The following is a 22105-nucleotide window of genomic DNA, read 5'->3' as shown; positions in this document are numbered from 1 at the left end:
ATCTAGGATGAAGGAATTAAACAACCAAATTTTTTGTTAATTAGGTCTCTGAAGGCCAGCAGAGCCAAAGAGACTCAACGAAAATCAAAATTTTTCCTGGAAGGGAATTCTGCCTACACATCTTATGAAATCTTCACATTTAGTTGAACCTAGTTGCTGTGCCTCTTTGCTTTCTAAATTAATGTTCATTTGAGTTTTTCTTATCAAGAGCTCTCCATCTCTACAGTAGACAATGGGCCAGTTATGAAAGGCTCGTGGTTTCTCTTTGCTCTGCAGTTTTGAGAGTTTTTCTTGTTAACAAACTATCTATTCTGTCTGAAACATCATTTTGGCTATAAAGTAATTTATTTTCCGTGTTTAACTCCGAGCTGACTTGTATAAGATCCGTGTTAGACTGTACCAGAGTACCCCAGTAATGTTCATCTCCCTCAGTAAGTGACATGGAGCCGATGCGAAGATAGGCCGCCACCGCAGTCAAATCTCGTGTGCACATGGTTTCTTCCCACAATGCTTTGTTTCAATTGGAAGAGACGAACTGCCCGTTAGCAGAAGAGGCGAATCATTTATGCAAAAAGCCCAGAAATAGGTTATTTATTGTTGGAAATATTGCACAGTAAGTTTGAATAGAAGCAAAGAAGGTGAAGAAGAGCTGTTCGACGTCTGCCTAAAGAGAGGGGCATGTCTTTTGGTATTCCACCAAGTCAAGTCAGCCAGTCTAATGGGCCTAACGTCAAGCCAGGTACGGTTTTTCCAAAATGGTATCAGCAACAAAGTGATGTAGACCTTAAAGACGAACTTAATTTGATACTTAATAAATTAATGGCCCAAGGCAACAGTGTTTTTGCTAATCATGTACTTGCTTTGTCGGGTACAAAATATGCGATTCGATTCGCACTTGTATGTGTTTGTTGGTTGACAAACACAAGTTACTAAGTTCACGAATTTGCTTAATTTTCTTGTTAATGACTTGAATATTAGAGAAAGTCTAAGGGTAAAAACGATCGTCACATTGAATCCTGCCATATCAACGTTATTGAACAAGTTGCTGATCTGATGATTAGACTCTAAAATCAAATTTTCAAAGCCAATTAGTGAACGTAAAACACGTCAATTCATTATGCGATGTTTCTCAATGTTGCCCAGGGTACTAAAGGTTTTGGAGCATCGTTTTATACAGTATGTAGAGGATGGCAATGGGTCTCCCAAAATGCAGTCATGGTACATTTGATCATGCACCTAAAAACTAGATATATTGAATTTTTATCTGGAAAAATTGATAGTTATGGCACACCCAACACTTTTAAGTGAAGACTAGGGCTGTTTATGCACCCAAGTTTGTCTCAAAATCGGCTATACTGTGCAAACTGTGTTTGTATACACTAGGGTATCAAAAGTTTTGCATCACCTCAAAGGAGGGAAAATGGTGCATGAATGATCGAAAGCTTTGCTATGCAAATTAATTCTGTTTTAGAGGGCCAATGGCAATTGGTTGAAAGCAAAACATCCACCAATCAAAACTTCAATCTATTTAGAGCATTTATTTAAAAGATAACAGTGGCAAACACCTTTCGACAGTTTCAAATTTCAATATTTTGATGGGTAGCAACAAACTTTTGAAACCGCAAAAAGTCTCCTTGAAATTGACCCATATATTTGGGAAATGTATTCTTGTGGAATTTCGTATTAGACCTGGAAACCTCTTAGAATTAATGATTCTCTGGTTTTTGGACTACCATTTGGATCATGGTTTGTCACCTTTTTCATGTGAAGTCAAACTTTTTAAGTGATGTTAAAAATTGGACTTTACTCAGACTATGTCAAAGCTTTAATTTCTTTTGTTTGGAAAAATGGTTTCCCTTTACTCAGGTAAATTTTTCTTTTGTATTTGTTCAAAACACTCATTGTATTTTCTGTGGACGGATTTTGAGCTGCAAAACCTTGCCCAGTATTGAGTTTCATTTCTTTTACTGCCCCTAGGTGTAAACGCAGTGAAATAAAACCGATAAGTTTGTTAGCCTCTAACATCAATTTATTTTTGGTTGCCCACTTCTTGGTCTCTTTGCTGCTGTAACACTCTCGAGGAATCTTTTTTAATTTCCCGCTGCTGTTGTGTGGCTGCATCTATCTTGGTCAACATTTTTTTGAAAAACTTTATAGCAACTCGCTTCTCATTTGACAATTTTGCTTCCTTAGGCATGATCTTAATTTTTACAAACCAAAATGTCTTTGCCTAATTTAAACATTTCTAACTTAGTTTTCTATGGCGTCAGCAAAATTTGCAACTTTTTCCTGCTGAAATTTGCTACAAAATATGCCTATTTCACCCAGTTCTTGCATTCAAATGTTTTTTACTGCCAAAAAGTTTACAAAATGTGCTGCCATTTTGAATATAGTGGTGCAATAATTTTGATACCCTAGTGTACTTACTACAAGTACAAATATGGTTTATTCTCCATTTTTGTTGTCACATGTATTTTTACTACTATCTATGCTGGTTTCAAGTAAGATTGTTGTTTGGAAATTTTTTCTGTGTGATGTGGAAATTTTTTCATTTCTCCAAGACCATGTGAAGGTATTTGAGTTATATATGTGATTCAGTAGTCCCTAATTATAAGTATTTTTATTTAAATATATAAAGATTTATATCCATATGTTGCTTGCTGTCATAGATGATTGCCACCTGTCACCTTTTAATCAGTTATCATATCTTTTAATAAGAGTTTGCCCTTGAGTAATTTTTAATTTCAAGAAAAAGTGATTATGAATATTATTGGTTTATTTCATAGGAATTTGTAACATTATCAAAGGTGATTTGCATAGTTTTCATGAATGGCTGTAAGAAAATACCTAAAGCTTTACTACTGCTTCTAAGACAAGCTTTTGATGAACCCATTGTTACTTGAACTAAATTAATTGAAACAGCCTAAATGTTGCTTTCTATTATCACTCAATAAAGAAGAAATGTGCACTTCAATTGTGTTCTGTGGAGTTTCTTTTTCTTAATATCTTATGACAAAAGCACATCCAAAAAACCTATGAGTAGGTGTTGCCCATGTTTTCCATTTGTTTGACCGGCATGATATAAGAAACTTTGTTGACATTTATCCTCAGACCTCTATTCCTTACTGCCCTCAAATAAAAAGCAAATTGTCCCACCTGACCACAGTGTAAAAGTTTTAGAAAAATAAAAAAGTAAGAGAATCTGTGCAATTATCGACTAATATTTCTTTTCCTTTTACATTTTTAGGATATGTTTTTTCCAAATTTAAATTAAAAATCTTTTTTATCTTAAAAAGTAAGTAGTAACATATATAATTATGCGCCTGTTGAAAATTTAAGCCTGTCTTCTAAAAGCACTTTAAAAGCTATTTCAGCCCCGCAGTAATCCAGCCTCTGTTCTAATCTTGCCTATAATTGTTAAGAATATTGAACCTGCATCTATATTTGTTTACTCACAGGGAATCAAGCTTTGTTACCAACACCTCCTTCTATACAGATGCCTGTGCCCATGCCAGCTGTTGCGCCACAATTAATGGTAAGAATGTTTCATACATTAAAATTGAAAATTTCGGACGATCAAAACTCAGATAAAAATTTGTCTGAAACATTTTTATCCAAAATCTAAGTTTGTCTGAAAGTTTTTTCTGAAAGTTTTTGATTCTTAGGAAATGTAGTAGTGTTCCTCTTAAACAATCTGTTTTAAGACTGAGCCTATTTTTGATGATTTGTAGATCAGCAAACCCCTTGTATAGGCATGTTCATTCAGAGAGTGGGCAGAAGCTCATGTTTTCCCAGGGTTAATTCAAACTCTCATGATTCCTCTTCCTGCTGTCTCTAAGGCCTCATGATTCATTTTGAGAAACTATTTTTAACTGGTAGCCTTCATCAATGAATTACTTTTGAAACATATATATATAGTGTGTCAACATTTAGCTGCTTGCTTTACTATTCTAAGCCTATTCTAAGAAGATTACATGAAATTTTTGCTTTAGCTAAACCTACAAAAACAAGCAATTTACAGCTGTGAAAACTGATAGAGTCAGTAATAAAGCCAACAACATGATTAATAATGAGCTATAGATTTTGTTATTGTGAATTTCGGGCAAAATTGTTTCTACATGTTACAGGAGACACACATTGCAGAAGCAAAGACTTTGTTCTAGAAGATGTATAAGAGCTTAGGTCTGACAAGGAATTCTTTATCCTTGGATTTCTAGATAAACAGGCTTACATTTGATGGAAAAAGGACATTTGGGTGAATGATCTTTCATTCTGTGTTCTTTCCTCGCAGATAAGACACATTTTGCAGGGTGGTCAGGACCATTATCCTAGGTTATGGAAAATAACGCAAATTTAATTCCAGTACTTTGTGTACTGTGGTCCCATTGCCACGTTTTTCAGCTTGCAATCTTAAAGGCAATCAACATCTACAAGAATGGCTTAAGATATCTTCAAATCAACTAATGGCCAACAATGCATGCCTGAGTGGTGATGTGTTTCTTGATTGGTCAACTTTGATGGCTTGTTGTTGGTTGCCTTTGAAGGTTTAATTTGAGCAAATTTTATCCTTTTCTTGAAATTTCTCTTTTGACATTACAGCCTGGAGTGATACCTGTAGCGGTCATTGCAAGTGCTGCACCAGTTTCATTTGTTCCGACACCATCAAATTCATTGTATGTTACTCCTTCGTCAAATTTGACAAACAAGCCCCAAATTGGTGTGAGAAAACTGAAAAATCTTCCTGAAAAGTCAGAAATCAAAGTAGAAATGCCTGATGTGAGTTTATTCTACAGATAGCAAACATTTTGATTCATGGCTCACTTTTCTTAATTGTTATTATACGTTGAAGTGGTGCTGTGGAGGGGAGGCTTGGCAAGTTAGGGGCTCTGTCCTCTTGTTAAAACTTATAGGGATTTTTTTAGATGGGGGGCTCAGCTCCTCTTATTTAGCCAGTATATGTTTGGTTCAGCAAATTCCTAACTTGAAAATGCAAATTGACCTTTTATTATATAAACTATTGCTTTTCTGTCAATGAGAATTATCGGATAAATCTTTTTGAATTGGTGAATAACTTGAATATTTCAATACCCAACAGAGAACCTTTGATACAATGCAAGTATATAGGCTGTGACCTCATGTGGTCTTGGGTGGATTTTTTAAAGTTCCCTATAGCATAGCCAGGCTATTAGCCCCCCCCCTCCCCCCCTATAGCACTAACATTTCAGGATGGCACACTTGGTAGTATGCTGTCATACTGTCATAGAATCTCCTTGCTGTTTGTGTTATTGCAAATGTGTTTATAAGTTTATGCACCTTAGAATTTAAAAAAAGCATCAATCTACAGGTAAATTCTACAACAACTGTCTTTGTTGGCAACATCACAGAGCATGCATCAGATTCACTCACAAGACAAATTCTAATGGTTAGTAATGCTCAAGTTTTTACCTTTTCATTTTTTTTGTTTAACTTATGTTTTGATGCATCTGCTTGGAAGACAGTTTAGAAATACTGTTCTGTTAATCGATATGCATTGCTTTTCCTGCAATGCTTTTCCCACTTTGCCTTACCATTTGACTCAAAAGAGCTTTTCAAAAAAGAACTGATTTGTTAAAAACTTTTAATTAGCATCTAATAGTATGTTTTTATATCTTTTGGAATGTGAAAAGAAAGTTTCTGAACCATTTTATAATTGTTAATGCTGCATGTTTAATTGTAGATGCATGCTTAATTGTGTCAAGTTACAATATCCACTAAACTTATCTATATTCGCTAATAAAGTATCAAAGTGTGAGGTCATCAAAATGTATTTTTAGAATTTCTTAAATTTGGCCACATAATCTGAAAGAACGGCATAAAATACATCTCAACATGCAAAATTAGTTATATGTGTTCCAAATTCGGCGAGATATGGCCAATGAAAGATTTCAAGTTGCTAACGGATTACTGTTATTCTGCCCTGGTTCATAAAGTTATGAACCAAGACCAAATTACAGAGGTTTGATGGGGCAAGAGCTTGTGCTCAAGTGGGCATATCTCAGCTAATTCGTAATGCCTTTAACCATGCCTTTATCCGTAATGCCATATTTAGAGGTATTTCCTAATGCTCTTTTAGGTTCTGTGATCAAAACTCAAAAATTCTAAAAACAGATTCTAATGACGTCATCACTTCGGTACTCTATACCTTGTAGATTAAAAAAAGTACATATCTATTTATAATTTGACTTCTGCAGAGAAAAAGTATGTTTTTATAGTTTCAATTTTTCAGATATATAAATATGTCAGAATCAATAGGTAATGAGTGCAAGCTATGCATTCTAAATGTTTGCTAATGCAACAAAATCATATACAAATTGCTTTCTTCCTAAATATCCAGTCAGGTCTTGCTCGATAGAAATTCAAATAATTAATCTTGAAAGGTTGCATGTGTTGGTGCACATGGCCAGGTATGTGACATATATATGAAATAGTGCTTCAAAGTTTTGCTTCAGAAATCTTTTCTTCGTAGATGCTGGTAAAAGCACACAAGTTTTTCTGTTACTAAATATTAAAGCAGTTTGATGCCTAATTTTTCTTCCCATATTGCAGCTCAGAATAGTCTTGCACAGTATATAAAGAACTGTTTATTTCCTTCTTAGAAATGTGGCCCAATTTCTAGTTGGAAAAGAGTGCAAGGAGCATCTGGAAGGCTCCAAGGTATGTTATTTGCAATGTTTAATTCCTTGATGAAAGTGTTTAAAGAACTTTTATTACTTGTCTACCTTTTGTTTTCATTCAAATGTTATGAAAGTTAGGTGAAACGTGATAGTATTTTGTTTTATATGTTTAATGTTGTTTTACTGTTGATTTCAAAATTTATTTTGTAATTTGCCTTGGACTGGGGTACTTTAGCACATTTATTGATAACCCATAGTGTCTACTTTAAGGTAACAGACACATCTTTGTTAAGACTTTGAAAGTAAAATATTGTCTGATTAAGTGCAACATAGATTCAAGAAGGAAGTGACAAAGCTGTTTCAGAAAAAGCATTGTATGTTACTCCATTGTAAGTTTATCGAAAAGCCCCTGAGAACATCTGTTGTATTTTCTCCACATAGTCAGGATATATTGATATGTATATATATAATGATTAGTTGGAGGAAACCTGGTAAATGTCACTTCATCTGTCTTCCCATGCTGTTAAAAGTAATTTCCAACTTTTCTTATCTTGTAGCCTTTGGATTCTGTGAATATACCATGCCAGAATCTGCGTTAAGGGCAATGAGATTGTTGAATGGTTTTCAGCTAGGGGATAAACCACTGCTGGTATGATATCCATACTTCTCGATGTGTAGAACCTAGCAATGAAACATCACTCCTTACAATTTATTGAAAGTCATGTGACATCAAGATGTGCCGTCAGAGGATCACATACAGATAGGTCTAAACAGTTGAAACACCACACCATCCTAATAGTCTTTTCTATTTCTGCTGAATGATTGTGTTCAAGATTTTGATATCCAGATATTATCTGATCCCACTTCTGATTTGATTTCCATGTACCTTATGTACACTTACGCTCGAAAACTATTGCACCACCCACCACAAAATTGCTGCACTGTCGCAAGATTTGTTTAGCTTACCAAAATTGAAATTAGCTATAGCAAGTTAAATATATATATATGTTTTGAGATGACTGTTTCGGTGGAAAATAATGGAAAATTTATCAAGGTATAGTAATGAAAATGAAAAGTAAGAAAATATATACACTTATACACTTAGTTTTAGTCATATATATATACGTTTTAGTCAAACTCGGATACACTTCCTGCTTGGGTGCCATAAACTAAAAATTTTCCAGTCTGAGATTAAAGAATCTTTTAAAAGTCTTGGTCGCATGTTTTTTTTTACGGCAACAGGCCTAATATGGAAGGCCATTTCGTAGCATCTTACAGAATAATTCAATTGATAAAACATATTACTAGTCTTCAATTTTACCTTTTCCAGTTCATTGCGATATTGTTTAGGGGACAAATAGTGCTGTAAATTGCTCAAAACAACATTTCATCTCCTCGTTGAATTAAAATACCAAAATTTCTATGATAGAGACACGCAAGTGCTTCAACGGCATTGAAAGAGACCTCATTAAAAAACGGCCCTAAAAGTGTCACTTTCTTGTGAATATTTTTTTTTTCATCGTGTAGCATATAAAGTAACCTACCGCAAAAGTTTTTGATTAAATTAAGCAAGTCGTGTAAATGTTTCAAAGCTTCGAGTTTGGCCAATGAAAAATTTACATTTTTGGTATTCTAAATATATATTTTTCTTAAAATTTGAATTTGAAACGTTGCCAATGTTTTGAAGATATATTTGATTGGTTTTGAACTTTAAACTATCTTCTAATGGCTTGACAAAAGTGTTTTGAATTTGGAAGGTCATATTGTTTACAACTCTGTCGCCATTACTCGTTCGTCGAAGTGGTGCAATACTTTTTGAACGTAAGTCTAGCTATAGTTTCAATTTCGTGAATTTAATAGAGAACGGTTGCATATAGGTAAAAGTTGATAGCAAAACAAGGGCACAGCTTGATGAATACAAAGAAAAAATGAGAGAACAACACAACAAAAATGTGAGTCAAATTATGTCCTAATCCTATGTTTATATTGGTATTGATAATTACGTCATCATTGCCAACACCAGTCATCATAATCATCATCGCCATAATCGTCATTCTTGTCAACATCATAACCAAATTTGTGTAAAAACGTAAATTTGTTTTATGTGCAAAATTTTGAATTGTGTTTGTCTTCTCCTAAACGGAAAGCTTGTCGGTGGAATAATCTGCCCAGAGTCCTTACTAGTCTTTCACAATTACACTTAAAAAGTCCATGATCAACAGTTAAAATTAGATAACTCTATTCATTAATAATATTCCTTTGTCTGATTCATGATATTAGTCTCAATCCATTATTAAAAAATTGCATAACAACAATGATTTTAATATCGTGTGATTTATTAAACTTTGTCTGATCGTGCTGTCATAAACACTAGTTGGTGGCCTAGCAGCCCAATGCAAATTTGGCTTTTGTTGTATTAATAGGTTGCATTTTATTTGGTTTCTCCAACCATCTAAACGAGCACACTGTGCATCTCCCTTGGCAATTAGAGATGTTATTTCATCAAACTTACGATATTTCATACTTTGTATCAAGGTTACGGTAAACCTTTTCTGGATGAAAATATCCATTTTTAGATTATTTCACATTCAAGTAGCCGAACTTTCAAGACACACAATGATACCAAATTTAAAACAACCAAAAATTTTGGAAATGGAAAAAATCCCATGTAAACGAAGGTTTCCATAATTTCTTTATCAGAACTTCAGTTTAGGTCTGAAAATCTCTTGACCTGTTAAGCCGATTATCGTTGCTTTGCGGTTGATGTCACATGTCTCATTTACAATATCGCACGGCACGTTCAGGTATCCAATGTACGGCCGTGTTTATTTAAACAGGCTTATTGATCTTAAAGCTTCAAGTGACTTGGCCCGGATTACACTGTGGTTTACGAGTGTACCTTGCCAGTGCGATTAGTAAAATCCCGTTTTCTCCGGACTCACAAATCATTTACATGCAGGTACGAAAAAGCTATTTTGTTCCCAAGGAACCAATCGAATGGCTCAAAACTTTGCACACGACCAGAACAGATGTCGGGTAAGCCAAATGTGTCTCAAAATTTTTGTATTTGCTCTGGTTCGTCTTTATAGCCAAAAACAGCTATGAGAGGGAATAAACATTTTTGCCAATTTTTAACAGGGTATAGTTTCAAGGGGAGGAGGAATTTGAAAAATCTGAGACACACTTTGTTAGCTTAGGATCTGCGCTTTCTGGTGATATAAGTCAGATTTTGTTTCCGCAAAGGCAAGGGTACACAAAAGCTTTCGAAGGTGGTACACTCATTTAAGCAATAAATTTTGCCTGTAAAGTATCATTTTACAATCTTTGCCAATCATTTTGATATGGTTGGAACCGCCACATTCTTGTGCATCGAATGATGTATAGTTTAATCTGATTCCGCTCAATAGTTTTGCTTTTCGGGAGAGAAAACCAAATATCGTGACAAAAACGTTTACCGTAACCTTTAACAATTCACGTTTATCTTTTTGCAGAGAAGTAATGGTGATTACGATGTGGAACTGGACGAAAATACCAAGGTTAGATCGCCTTTGAAGATATATTTGTTTATTTATCAAGTTTATCATGTGGCCTAACACCATCAAACATGATAGGAATACAGTGTCTCCTGATGACGCAAGATAACGCGTCTCATTATACCACTCGTGTAATAGTCGCTTTCACTGCCTGAAACTCTTCGGCTTCGTTTTTAGTTTGTCAATTTCTAATTATTTTAAATTTTTCAAGTCGACGTTTAATGTGACTTATGTACCAAATTTTTACCATGAAAAGTTCATTCGTATTCTCAATGTTTGATATTACCTCATGTTCCCAAGTTGCCCATTCAACTTCTTCGTGTTAGAATTTTTTCTTGCTCCACATTTTTGGCTTCGAACGTTTTGATCATCAAACGTTTTTAGTCTTTGTAGTTTTGCTGTTTCAGTTTTTACCAGATTCTAGTAACGGATACGCAAGTCAAGGGTTTCTTGTTTCTTTGTTAGGAAATGGACGAAGAATGTCTTCGAGACATTAGAAAACTGATAAGTGGTAACTCAAGTGTACTTTCTGGAAGCTATGATGGTTAGTAGCTAACTTCGTGTTACTCTTTTCTGTACATTTGGAATTCGCTAGTAAAAAACTGCTCCATAAACAGTAAGAATGTGACCACATTTGTCATGATACATTGCCTCTTGACTAAAAAATTTTCATCTGCCTGGATTAATAACAGTTTTTGGGCCCTCCTGAATGTTGGGGAATGCAATCTGAACCAGGGACTATTGGCACAAGGCACGGGGGTGCCGCCACCCAACACCTGCACTAAATGACAATTTAGTAGCAAAATAAAGGGCGTAAGTGTTTGTCAAAATATGTTGCAGGGCTTAAATGTAACTACTGTGGTGATAAATTTGAATCAATGTCTATTTAAAGGCACACTTTTACCATACCCATTGGTCTTTATGAAGTGAACCTAAATTTTCAGCAAAATTGAGCAAGTGTGATGCTTTGCTTTGGTTTGGTACCAATGAACAACACAACAATTTGCCTTAAAGGGCCTCTCCAGCCAAATTTTGCACTCGCATTTTATTGGCTAATCTAAAGGAGTTGAACCTGCTGATCACGAATTCGTTATTTGTTTTTCGATATTTTTTGCAGTTTGTGAGATATAAGCTCTTGCATTTGATAATTGAATTGAATAAACCGACAAAAAGTTTTCGGTTTGGTGACACTGTGACGCAATTTTGAATTGGAGGGAGGAGCTGGAACAGGAAGCCGTAGCTTTGTGGGCCTACACAGGTGATCAAAACAAAGTCGTAACACAGCATGGCCACATTCCGACCCGCAAACTTAGAATGATTGTAAACATTTAATATTTTTCGATTCTAAAAAGCTCCTGCTCTAGATTTAGACGCGTGACCATGACTCCTTCACGATTCGGTGGAAGATATACGAAATTCATGGCGAGCGAGAGCCGCACATTGTGACGTCAGAATGTCACCAAACTGATTCGTCTTTTTTTCTCGGAAAGGTGCAACTTTAAAGCCTTATAACTTCTAAACTAATTGGAATTTTGCAAAACAACGACTTTGCCATAATACACGCACCAGATGTGCTAACTTTTTAGTCAATAAAAATTTTTTTTTTGGCTGGAGAGGCCCTTTAAAATAATAATTCCCACAATGTGCGAAAAAGATGTTATATTTCATTGGTGTTTATTTAGAAATGTTTCTTCTTCCTAGATGCACTGCCGTACATGAAGCGGAGTCACAGTGGCTGTGCCGTGAGTTCACTTTGTATTGCAAAAATATTAAATCTACGCAACTGAAGCCCAATCTTTAGCAAAAATATATTAGCTGAAATGTTAACCGACAAATGGTGCTTTTGAAGTGTCTCGATTTTATCATATGCCAGTATCAAAGCTCAAAGCATCTCAAAAGCCAGGCACGCCCTGCACCAATGGTCCCTTTCCTTGATCTAACGAGAGCTAGGAAACCCAGAATCAATGTTCCAATATTCGATAGAAATTTGCTGACTTTCTTTCACCATCCTTAAGTTTATTAAATTTACAATCAGCTTTTTCAGAAGCCGAGCTTCATGAATCGACCCCATAACATTTTTGCAAAGAGTGAATGACATTTTGTTATCGCTTAGGCAGATTATCAAACTCCAAGCTCTAATTGGTATAGTACTTTCTATTTTATGCTATGATTGATCTCTGCCAGGATAACCTTGAAGGACTCGACATGGATACTGCAAAGAAAGATCTGGTTTCAAAGGAAATTAGGAGCTTTCGACAGGCGTACAGGGTGAGTACTGGGCAATATCATTTTATCTACAAACAGCTTATTTGCGTATTGTCGTGATTATTCCAGTCTGCTAAATGATGTGTTTTCTGATTTTTCATCATTGTGTTTTCCTTCGAGTTTCTTTCAGCTTAGCAACTTGTGAAAGTCAATTTTGCTGTATGTATATTTCATAAGTTTTGTACCAAACGGTTAGAATGTAAGGAACCTGGACTATATATTTGTAGTAAGGAACCTGGACTTTCGGAAAGTTTAAGGTTTCTGAAATCTGATTTATTACTTGGGATTCCGGTATTGACAAACTCGGTCTAGCTTTTTGCAAGCTACTGGAGCCTACGGACTGATAAGAACCTGCCCGAGCTGATAGCAAACCGATGCTAGTGCAATCCTAATGCACATGGAAGAGCTCGTATAGACACTTGAAATACAGCCGTCCATCGTTGAAAGAACTTTTTTCTAAGAAGGTTGCTGCAAATTTTGCTGTGTCTCTATTTATCAGTTAAATATCTGATAAACCTCCTGTGTGTGAAAGGAGCGTAGAAAGTTCCGGATGAACGCACTCTTGCTGAAATGCGGTCAGGTACGCTTGAATCCGGACAGTCGTGTAAAGAACCATGTGCGGACATTATCAACAGGACAGTTTTACTTAATGCTGTTTTAAAAAACTTGAGCAACGGCGCAAGAATGCTTGTTTGCAGAATTTTGATGTTAAAGATATACAATATGTTTACTTGAGGATTATATTCAAAGAAGAAAATAAAAATTGTTATTTGTGTATTCATTTGGGTGAGTTTTATGTATACATCTTCCTTAAACTAGTCGTTTTGATTTTTGTTGACCTGACAACATCCCGACAACAATAGGTGTCATGTCAGTTCTAGTCGTAAGTCGTCCCGACAATCTTGAAAATTCAGTTAGAATTATTGTAAGCCACTATGAGAGAATCCATTTCAAACGTTTCACTGTTTGGTAAAGAATTCGGTAAAGGAAAGAGTTTTCAAATGAATATTGCTAGGCAGAATCTGAAGCCTGAAGCCGTCTTTGAATTTTAAGTAACTCGTGATAACGATTCACAGTTTTGATTCAGATGTCACTTCAAAATGCACAGTTTGGAGCAAACAAACCATCGTGTTTTTGTATTGAAAGAAAGGAGGCAACTTTTGATGTTTTGTTTTGAAAATGGATATACAAAGTCTCGACTTTAAACAACTGAATTTGCATTTTCTTTGAACTGCAAAAAAACTCTAAACTAGTCGATGAGTTACCAGCAATTTCCTACAACAACAGTAAGCTGGAGGTGTTCTGAAAAGTAGAAACAATTCGATAATTTGGCTTTATTTGGATGGCCTAACCAGGCTGTACTGGTGAGACTGAAAAATGGCAGAAGCAAAGAAATATAATATGATAGGCAATGCGTCTGTCTGGTGAGTGTAAGTAAAAGTCAGTAGCGAATGTAGCCTCGGAAGAGTCCTTTCTTGCCGCAAATAATTGTGTACTTTTCAGGCGCTGATGCGTTGTTTCTCAGCATGGACAAATTTCAACTATATGTATATGTTTGCTGCTTATATGCTGCTAGTCAACACCTTTGTTTAATTTTAGCAGCGCGCGGTTTATTTCTCGTTCCAATTTACCCCTGCAAATAGGCTTATATTCATTGGCATTTGCTCTTTATGCTACTGTCAATTCAGATAGATCTTCCTGGTGTATCTATTATCGCTTTGATTTCGGGCAGTGTATTAGTTCTCAGTTAAAGCAACAGTTTTTCCGGCTTCACAAATAATTAACTGAAAATTTAAAGGAATGACGTTAAGATACTTGGTTGCGTTTATTTTAATATCTAATACATAAAATGAGTTTTTTATCTGAAGCCTGGTGATATATGAACATAAATAGCAACTCTGTATACAATGCTATAATGATAATATTCTTTAAACATTTCAACATTAGCCCTTGGGCGTATTCAACAGTGTATTTCTTAAGACTGAGACGCCTTTACGCTTGTGAGAAAGCTCGCAAGGGCACTTGTACTAATTATAAAAAGTTACTATTTCTAAATATCAGTCATGAAAATTGGTTCTATAAATCTAGCCCAAACAGACTGCTTTATGCTAGAAAGTAAAGGTAACAATCGGGACCGCGGTAAGTATGTCTGTGAAGTTTTTGTCTGACCACATGCTTTCATTTTAGGCGTTAACCCTTTTGCTTGTTCTTACAATTTTGTATCTCGTCTTCTTTGGTTATTTTATCTTGGTATTTGAATTGCTTCTTTACACACCAGGGGCTGTGCAGCCACTGCATGAGTACATTGTCTCTAAGATTGTTATTCTCGCACTCTTGTATGCCATTGCCTCTAAGCGTATGCTGTCCTCTTGCTTTTCTTGAGCCGTTAAGACGTTGAGACTGTGTTGCTTTTCTTTTAGAACGAGGAAGAGCAGAACAAGAAAGAAAAAGATCGCGATAAAGATAAGGAGAGAGAACGTGAGAGAGAAAGAGAGCGAGAAAGAAGGCGAGAAAGGGAGGAGAGGGACCGCGAAAAAGAACAGGAAAGGAGGCGGGATCGCAAGCGAAGGGAAGGCGAAGAGTGGAGTGACGAGGACTCACGAAGGTCTAAACGAGGCACGCCTACGCGTGAACGACTTGAATCAGAAAGAACACGGAGATCACGTTCACGATCACGCGAGAGGAATCGCGGAGAAGATGAAGAAGAAGGAGAATATGAAAAGCGAAGGCTAGAGAGGGTTAAACGGGAAAAGGACAAAGCCTACTTAGAGGTGAGCTTCCCAGGATTATAACCTGCATGTATTTTGTAATTTGTACTATTTATGATAATTGGGTTTTGTGGAGTATAGGTTGAAGCTGTGAGAACAGTTTGCTTTTTTTATTCTTTTCATATGAAAGTTTGTTTGTGGAATTTATTGGTTTTGTTCAACGAAGTTTGTTTTTCTTTATTATTTTTATCATTTAAGAATTTTTGATGCTCAAAAAAATTCGGTAGTCTTGTTAGTAAGTATTGGAACATAGATAAGAGAACTTTGAAAATGATTGTTAAACATGACCAAAACTAAGGATACTTTGCCATAATTTATGAAAAAAGGTTTCGTAGAATTACTCCTTTGGTAATTACATGCTACCATTTCTATTCAAGCGGTTAAAAGAATTTGAAGCTAGAGAACGAAAGAAGGTGAGAGAGTATGAGAAGCAGATGAGTAAGGACATGAAGAGAAAGGATGAGGAGGTCAGTATTCGTGTCTCTGATTTGTTCGTTTTGATAAAATTATCCCCTTCATTAGTTTTCGGCATTTACTTTTTCTAAACTTCTTCCATCCCTCTTTTCTCCAATTTCTCTAATTTTACCCCTATATGCCTCCTGTTTATTCAATTCTTATAAATCAATCTCTTATTGGTTTATCTTCTCTCCCACCCAATTATTCCATAATCTCCCAAGCACGTAGAATCAGTCTGTTTTCACCCTGCTGTCTCGTGAACACAAGGCTCTTGCTATGCTGTTTCTCATTACAAACAATTTGTAAACAGTTTCTTGGTCAATGACATCATCTTGGCAATTATAAACTGCAGGTGCTGGTTTGATACTGCAGCGGCCTTGATATTACACTAATACATTCTTCTACGTTTGTGTGCCTATTTGCATAAGGAAATCTACAAAATATCAAACATAACCTTGAGTAGGCCGTTGAAGCTCTGATGGTTTTCTGCAATTCGACTCTATCATTCCAGGCTGAAGAAAGGATTCATCTAAGCGAGTTTCTTGAAGATTATGATGATGACAGGGATGACCCAAAGTACTATCGGTGAGAATTTGAGCCTCAGTTGATATATATATATATATTACCTACTTAGTATATTATTTTGTTTTGACCAACTGATGTCATCATCGGCCTCATGAACTGGTTGATAATTTCTGATAAGGTTTTTCTCCTCGTTTTTTCTTCCTACTACTTGTTCTAAAGGCAATCAGCATATACTTATGAGGCTTAGTTCACATGTCAATCAAAATTGGCCAATCAAAAAGCGTATGACCACCCACACGTAGATTGATTGGCCAAAAATTTATTGATAGATGTCTTAAGCCCCTTTTAGCATCTGTCGATCGCATTCAACTCTTTTTGTTATTTGTTGTTAAGAAAAATGCCACGGTCGAGTCTTCATTGACAGCCGGTATTGCCTAAGGTTTCATGAAAATATTTGTCTTTTTGTTACCAGTGGAAGTAGCCTTAGTCGACGTATGAGAGACCGAGAACTAGAGGCGGAAAGTGACCACAGAGACAAGCAACGGGAAATGGAGGAAATCGATGAAATACTTCGAAAACGCTTGGCTGAACCCGCCCCAGAGAAAGAGAATGAGGTGCGTCCAGTTACCTTCTCATTTAATTGACTGATGTGCTAGTTTTTTGCAATTTTCGCTCGATTTTACTTTTGGGAAAACCAAACTTTTTCTGAATAACTTTTTTCTTTAGAATCGCCCGTTTGTAAAACAATTGTAGTTTTTGACTAATCAGAAAGCCCAAAATCCAAATACATTTTCTACATTGAGTTAGAATAGGAGATTTACGTTGTTTTATCAGTGGATCACTTAGTATTTATATAAATTTATGATATATATAGCAGTTTTGATGATATTTAGGCCTCTACGTTGCCACGTTTTACTCGAAATTTTGTTTGGATTTTCTAAGTTTCGACATTGACATCGTTTATTGTAACTGTTGAGTCAGCAAGACGCTAATCATAACAATATGTAAATAATGTCAAGTTTATCCTGTTATCTATCAATGCTTTTCTTCTTTTTCTTCTGTTTGACGTTCACGTATCAGTCTAACTTTACGCGTTTGACGTATAGAACAAGACGGTTGTAAGTGGCTACTGTGAGTTTCACGCTTATTTATAAAACGACGTTTCAGTGTTATCTTCTTTTGATTATCTGGTCTTTCATATTTTTCCATTGTAGTCCCCAAATTCATTACGCCCGAAACGCGAAAAGACCCCCGAGAAAGCGCCTCCGCCGACAATGATGAAACCAACGTTCTCTACTATCAAGGTATTCTTGACTTTCCTTTCTCGTCAATTGTTTTGAGTATGTTTTATACTCTGAAGATTGTCGGACGAAAAGCTTCAGTCTTTATATATATGCTCAAATATCTGCTTTTCTCAAAGCCATTTTTAGATATATTTTAGAAAACTTAACTTTTATTTTAATTTGACGTTGAATGACTGTGAGTTATTATGTTGTTTGTTAATAGACAGAGGTGGAGTCCCCAGTGCAGGACCAGCTGCCAGCCCCCAGCAAGGGGCGCAATTCTCCCGCTGTGAAGAGGGAAAGGGACATTGACAACGAATCCGACCACCCTCAGAAAAGGACTGCATTTGGTTTTGGTCTTAAGACCTCCACAGTGGTGAGTTCTCTTCGCTACATAAATAAACTCTCAAGTTGTCTGCACTATTTCTTTGACCTGATAATTTGCAGATTCGAGTCCTTGCTATGCAAATACCTATTTGTGTCAACCCCACTTGCTAGGCTAGCATACCAATCGTGTTAAGACCACCTATGCTTATAGATATCCCCACTCAGGGCATGCTCAAGGAATATTTAGAGCTTTTTGTGGTATGGGACACAAAACTTATAAAGTCTGGACCCAAAAATTCCCTTCAAATGTGACGATTTGCTTAAGGAAATTGCAGTCCTCCTCTGCTTTGAGTATGGTGTTATTCGCGCCAAAGCGATGGCAGTATCATCACTTAAGTTATCCCAATTTGCAAAGGCCCTTTTTAATCATCCCTCTTTGTGAAATATATACTTGCTAACTAGAGCTAATAGACCCAACTCCCGGGTTCCATCCTGAGACATACAAATACTCTAGCTTTTGTTTGATAAGTGCTGTCTGATATGCCACTTGCCTTAGATTTTATCAAACCTTTAGGGTGTTGAATTAGTATCTATTTCCAAGAGCGTAAGAAATTTATCTTCTCCAATAGCAGTTTCTTATGTTGACAACAGAGCGTCTAACACAGAGCAATAGAGAGTTACAGAGACTCGTTATTTAATCCTTGCGTGAATAAGAACGAAAAGTCTTTAATTACCACAACCGTACCCAGTATTCGAAACCTATTCTTTAGCGAATCATCTAATTTCAATCTATTGTCAGTCACAACAAAGCAATCGAAAACTGGACTCTGTTTTCAATGCAAATGAAGAAGAGCAGGCAAATGATTCCACGCCCAAAAAGAAGTTATCAAAAATAGAATCAGAGGAAGAGGAGGAGAGAAAGAAAGCTGCTTCTGCTGATGAAAAGAAAAAGATCATCAGAAATCTGATCGAGAAAATCCCTACGGCTAAAGATGAACTATTCTTGTTTCCAGTGAAAATGGACATGATTGACCAGGTAGACTGTTTGATTGCTATGGCTGTCATTTTCTTAACTTAACTGTAGGCAGCATAAAACAGATCAAGAATTCCAGAAGCAAATGTTGGTGGAATATTGAACTTGCCAGGCCACCACATTGTTACGCCATGTTGTTAGGCCACATAGTTTTTGCTTGGTGGTTTTTCCTGAAGTTTAGAAAAGATAAGAGAAAGATTGCTTTTGTTGTTTTGTTAAATATGAGGCCTGTTTTACCACTACAAGAAATACATTTGATCTTGTTGCAACAATCAAAGGCCTACCATAAATCCTGGTACCACTGTTGCTGTTCGTAATGTTGCCTTCCTGCCAATTTCGTCATGGATTGTGTTTTAAGAATATTATAGAAGCTTTGAATGTCTTTAACACGTAGCTCCTGAATTTTGCTGGCATGATAGAGTGGTAACCAATCTCCTCTCTTGATTCAAGCTCTGATTTACCTCTGTTCTGTTTTGACATCTTTTTCCGATCTCATCTACCAGTAATGCAGCGTGTTTACACTTGTGCGAACTAGCTATCACATTCATCGAAGTCGTTTCATACTCGTTGTTTCATGCCCCGCAGTGCTTCGGTAACTCCACAGTCACCGTGTGATTAGTTGGACTGGAACTTGATGTGCTATTTGATAGGCTTGTGTCCTTGTTCGAGTTGCCAAAAACCAACTGGTAATTGCTATTGTATGTTCACTTTTGCTCTCTGTTTTACAGAATTTGGTGGAGAAAAGAATCAAGCCATGGGTAAATAAGAAGATTTTTGAATACATTGGAGAACAAGAACCAACTTTGGTTGAATTCATTTGTAGTAAGGTAAGTCAGAACTTTGTGCGTGTCGTATGTTTGCATCGTAGCTTATACCTTTGTTTTCTCTGCTCAATTCAATGCAGATTTAATTGACTTTGATTAAACCCTTCGATTTAATAAGTTGTTTACAAATATCAATTTCAATTCTTCGTGTGCTTTTTTCTATTAGTTCATGTATCTCTTAAATATTCCTTATAAATGGTAGGTGTAGTTTAGCTATTTTTGTTTGGTACTAAACACCAGATAATGATAGGTTACAATTTGACACGGGGCTAAGCTAGTTCCCTGGTTTTAGATTCAGATACGAACGCATACGGGTATTTTTCAGTTATTTAATGTAATTTTCAAAGCACGCTTTTGTCTGCGTTGGTGAATATGCAAGTGGCTGATATCTTTGCATTCTGTTCCATGTATCTTTATGCTCGACAATCTGGTATAAATGTGTTTCTATTTCTATGTTATGAAAATGTCATTTTATTTCCCATTCACGTATTGTACTGCCATAGACAGTCTTCACAACTCTTCTTTCTCTTATGTACAGAATAAGGAACTGTGAAATTTTCTTGCCTAGGTGATTAGCAAAAGCACTCCAAAAAATATTTTAGAAGATGTTGAAATGGTAAGTGTGTAGAATTCATTCTTTTTGGTTTGTGGCTTCATACTCCGCAAGGAATGATTCTCCCATAAAAGGCCTTTTACGTTTTATTCAAGAACAGTTTTCACTGTACCAAGAATGTAGGTTTTCTCACTATAAAGTTTCTTAATGAGTTTCCAGATTTTTCAATTTCAGGTGTCGTCAAATCTTTATGATTTTCAAGACTTATTATTTAATTTTCTCCTTGAGTTCATTTATGACTATGTTGCCATTATGTGTAAATCGATTTTTAGTGAATTGGAATACAAATCATAAATTCTCTAGATATTTCCTAACCAAATGTCCTTACAAATGCTGGCAAGATATTACCATGGTACAGATTGATGATAAGTTGCTTAAGAACCCAATTTGAAATATTTACTTGTTGATTTTATGATCGAATTTCTTGTTTAAGTTGTAAGCTGTGCTTTTTTCAGGTTTTAGACGAAGAAGCTGAAGTTTTTGTTGTCAAAATGTGGCGCCTTTTGATTTATGAAACAGAGGCCAAACACCTTGGGCTTGTCAAATGAACATTGATGAAAAAGAGGCCAAAAACCTTGGACTTGTGAAAGAACATTGCACACTCCACTGTAAAAGTTGTGTCTCAACTTGATCACAGGACTGCAGTAAAATTGATGCTTGGCAAAAAAGGAGTAAAGGGGAGTACTACGGGAACGCACAGAGGTTGTGGCACTCAGTGATGTTATGTCCGCAAATGATTTCAGTTTCTTCAGCTGTGACTGCACGTGTCAATGGAGACATTCTAATTGTTCTAAACTTGCCTTTGTTGCTTTTGTTATTGTAAATCGTGGATGTTTTACTGGCTAGGGAACTGTAGATAATTAAAATGAATTATATCCAGGCAATCGCTAGTATTCATAAACCCTGTCTAATGCAATACCCGCCCCCTCCCTCTAACAATTGAGGTAGCTCGTCTTCTAGCACTAAATATTAGGTATTATGTCAGACCCTGCTACGTACGTAGATGTCTTCATTAGGACACGGAATTCCAGTAGCCCCTTTTAAAAGTAATAACATATGACCATGAATGAATGGATAAATGAATGAATGGATAAACTAATGAATGAGCGAAAAATATTTTAAGTAAAAGTTTCAAAAATCCAGATAAGAGCAAATTTCAAGTTTCATTAGAGAAGGCCAGATGTTTGGTATCGTTATTCAACCGGATGTGTTGATACTGCTCGTGGCTCTAAAAACAGCAATTCAAGTCCTACAAATTACCCAACTGATAACCTAATCTGCCCACTTATGGCTTCATACCCAACAGTAGGTATATAGTGATTATATAGTGATGTCTAATTGTACGACTGATAGGTTTGTTGTAAAAAAGCCTCTAGATTTTGTAACGGCGAAGTGCAGTAACTGCTACAAAAAGCTTGCCCGAGGAGGGAAGACGAAACATCGATTCCTATTTACTGCCCCTAAGCAATTCTCGGATTTTTAGTGGAAATTTTATTACTGACGAGATCTTTTCTTCCATTGTCTAATGTAACAAAAAAGGTTTTTTCTCTGTGTGATATTCTTTCATCAATGTCATGTTTGTGTGTGTATGTTTGTGAATAGAACAACATCGAACTATGTGCAACGTGACTTTTATATACGACCAGGATTGTTAAGCGAGCATTTCTTTCACCCAACATCACGACTGACTGTCACCCAGCATTAGTTACTCTGTAGAATGATGATCAAAACCCTCAAATGTCACTACCCAACATAATGTTTTCGTACAAACTTTTTTGCGTTGTTTTTAACTTTTTTGTTGTCAAAACTGCCTATTTTTCAAGGA

The 22105-nt window shown here is 36.0% G+C and overlaps 1 protein-coding gene across 1 annotated transcript; it reads left to right on the top strand.

The window, feature by feature from the left end:
• Positions 1 to 507: 507 nt before the first annotated feature.
• Positions 508 to 21333, top strand: LOC135692229 (RNA-binding protein 25). Its single transcript, XM_065210307.2, has 21 exons — positions 508 to 739; positions 3459 to 3535; positions 4600 to 4776; positions 5345 to 5422; positions 6636 to 6693; positions 7211 to 7302; positions 8531 to 8605; positions 10145 to 10189; positions 10652 to 10730; positions 11888 to 11928; positions 12371 to 12454; positions 14872 to 15222; positions 15597 to 15686; positions 16187 to 16260; positions 16673 to 16814; positions 17415 to 17504; positions 17707 to 17859; positions 18610 to 18846; positions 19572 to 19670; positions 20236 to 20283; positions 20736 to 21333. The coding sequence occupies exons 1-21, from the start codon at positions 679 to 681 to the stop codon at positions 20826 to 20828; spliced, it is 2244 nt and encodes a 747-aa protein (XP_065066379.2). The 5' UTR covers positions 508 to 678; the 3' UTR covers positions 20829 to 21333.
• The last annotated feature ends 772 nt before the right edge of the window (positions 21334 to 22105 follow it).

The sequence above is a fragment of the Rhopilema esculentum genome, chromosome 10, assembly GCF_057945365.1.
Source record: "Rhopilema esculentum isolate cy_ngs chromosome 10, ASM5794536v1, whole genome shotgun sequence".
NCBI classification, from domain to species: Eukaryota; Metazoa; Cnidaria; class Scyphozoa; order Rhizostomeae; family Rhizostomatidae; genus Rhopilema; species Rhopilema esculentum.
Note: the sequence above shows the minus strand (reverse complement) of the source record. Positions and strands in the feature narration are given on the sequence as shown.

Excerpts from the sequence above, each read along its gene's own strand:
- LOC135692229 (XM_065210307.2), top strand. The coding sequence starts at position 679 with ATGTCTTTTGGTATTCCACCAAGTCAAGTCAGCCAGTCTAATGGGCCT. Across the intron at positions 15,223-15,596 it reads AGGACAAAGCCTACTTAGAG|CGGTTAAAAGAATTTGAAGC; the intron begins GTGAGCTTCCCA and ends TTTCTATTCAAG. Across the intron at positions 17,505-17,706 it reads CAACGTTCTCTACTATCAAG|ACAGAGGTGGAGTCCCCAGT; the intron begins GTATTCTTGACT and ends GTTTGTTAATAG.